The sequence below is a fragment of the Elephantulus edwardii genome, unplaced genomic scaffold (assembly GCF_000299155.1).
Source record: "Elephantulus edwardii isolate Elephantulus edwardi_28Jun2011 unplaced genomic scaffold, EleEdw1.0 scaffold00012, whole genome shotgun sequence".
NCBI lineage: Eukaryota > Metazoa > Chordata > Mammalia > Macroscelidea > Macroscelididae > Elephantulus > Elephantulus edwardii.
The window spans coordinates 9,223,427-9,225,694 of record NW_006399762.1 but is presented as its reverse complement, the minus strand read 5'-3'; the positions used below and the strand labels follow the sequence as shown (position 1 = coordinate 9,225,694).

The following is a 2,268-nucleotide window of genomic DNA, read 5'->3' as shown; positions in this document are numbered from 1 at the left end:
GTAGCGTCCCTAAAACAGGCCAGCGAAAAAACCTCGGAGATCCCTCCTCTTCCTTATTCAGCCCCTTCTGACTTACCTCAATTCGCAGGCATCCCCAAAGAGGAGGGACTTCCGGGAAACGTCAGAGTCAGTTCCGGTCGTGCCGGAAATCCCTTCTAGGAAAAGAAAAAGTCTGTTTATCCGACCCTCTTGGCAAAATTTGTGTTCCACAGACTTGAACAGGCATTGATTTGCATGACCTAGCTTTCAGGTAGTGGAATACAGGAATTGCAATATGGACGGCCGCTTGCAGGAGATCCGGGAGCGGCAGAAGCTCCGGCGCCAACTCCTGGCACAGCAGGTTCGAGGCCCGGCGTCGGCAGTGAGGAGGAGGGGGGGAGGATCGTGAATTCGTGTGCTTAGCGGTTCTTTTCCCCTGCCCTTTTTTCCCTGTTCTCTCCTGCCCTCCCTCTGTCCATTCCTTGGTCCCGCGACACTGAACCTTCCAGCAGCCCTTAATTCCTGCTACTCCTGTGCGTGTAATGGTGTTAAGCATGCCAAATATTGATCTTCATCGTTTCTCTTAATGACTTAGTACCCTTGCTTAATGATAGGGAGGCAAGGCCTATAAATGAATTATTACAGTTTACACAAGGACAAGTGGATTTTCTCCTAACATTTCCTTTCACTGTTAATTATCCTTGTATTCCAGGAGCCAACACCCAAATCCTAGGATCGTGGGCTCGTTTTAAAATGATAAAATGATAAATTTTGGGCCTTCCCTATACTCTTTGTAATTGCCTCTTGAAAGCTGGTCTACTTAAAAAAAAAAAAGCACAAAAACAAACACAACAAAAAAAACTCAAAACGCATAAAAGCATCTCAAACCCATTGCTGCTGAATCTGAATAAAATCATAGTTTCCCTCCTTCAGTGGGTTTTTGAGAAACTGACTTGTACAAGAGGTTGCCCAACTTTTTTCCTCGGAGCCACTGGTGAATTTGCCCCATCAGAGACTGCCCTTGTGTCAGCAGCACAATTCCTTTCAGACTATGCCACCAGAACTTCTTTAGATAGAAACTGTTCCACTGAAGTCAGGATGCTGGATATAATCAATGACAAATTTCCATTTCAACAATTAGCTACAGATTGGTTTTTGCTTCGTTTTTTCCATATTAACAAGATTGGCCTTTTAGTTTCCAGAACTTGATTTCTGCAGTGTTTATTATTTTTTACATTCTTGCCCTCCTTCCTTCTTAGGTTAGCAGTGAAACTTGCTATGGGCTGTGCCACCAGAGCTACCTTGCTACTTCCTTCCTTCCTTTTACAATTGCATCTATTCTTCATGTTAAGTTTTAATTTTAGTAATGGAATGTATGCTGATCTCCCTGATTTTGGTTCATCTTTTGAGCTTTCATTGTACTTACTGTTGACTCCACTATGATAGCGTGAATTAATCATGTTTTTTTAGTGTTCGTTTTCATCAAGATAATTTTGATTCCTGGTAACCCCATGTGTACAGAGAAGAGCACTTCATAAAGCTTTCGAGGTTGTGACTTATCTAAAGTGCCTGTGGATGGGTTCAAACCACCAACTTTTTGACTAGTAGTTGAGCATTTAACAATTTGTACAAACCATATACATGTGAATGGCGGTAGAAGTAGTTATAGTCTTTAAATGTAACTTCTATTGGTTAATCACTTCCTATCCCAAGGTTCTTTTATCCACAAAGTAAGTAATTAACACACATGTATTGATTTTTGAAATAACAGGATAGAGTACAATTTATGTATGACTTGCTTGATTTGTTTTTGACGGTCAGGTGAAACCAACTGGAAGCAGGAAGTAAGCCTGGATGATGATAATGACAATTTATAACTGTTGTTTATTTAGTGGCATACATAGCCCTCAAAAGTAAATGTTTTTAATTTTTAAAAAATTAAATATGCTTTCAAAAGTTACCAAATTGTCATAATTATTCAAATAGTATAGTCAGTGTCACTGTTTTGGAGACCTATTATTGAATGGATTCAGTTAGTCTACATTTTTTTTTAAATGTTGGATCATAAGGCAGCAATATATGTAGATAGAATTTTTATTTAAAGCACTGTTCCGATAATACATTGGTTCATAGTTGAGGGCCTGTAATTAGTGGGAAATATCATTTATTCAGAACATTAAGTACAATGAGTTGGACATTGTATTAGCTTCTGAACACATTACTAAAGTAGACAAGGTTCTTTCCCTTAGAGAGTCTGTATTTCAATGGGGGAGCAGTAAACAAAAACTA

At 39.4% G+C, this 2,268-nt stretch overlaps 1 protein-coding gene across 1 annotated transcript in view; it reads left to right on the top strand.

Annotated features, from left to right (window-relative positions):
* The first annotated feature begins 256 nt into the window (after positions 1-256).
* METTL14 (methyltransferase like 14) overlaps positions 257-2,268 on the top strand; it is a 28,358-nt gene continuing 26,346 nt past the window's right edge. The window contains exon 1 of the mRNA XM_006881067.1: positions 257-340. Within this exon, the coding sequence (XP_006881129.1) occupies positions 275-340 (66 nt within the window). The 5' untranslated portion in view covers positions 257-274. The remainder of the gene's footprint in view (positions 341-2,268) is intronic.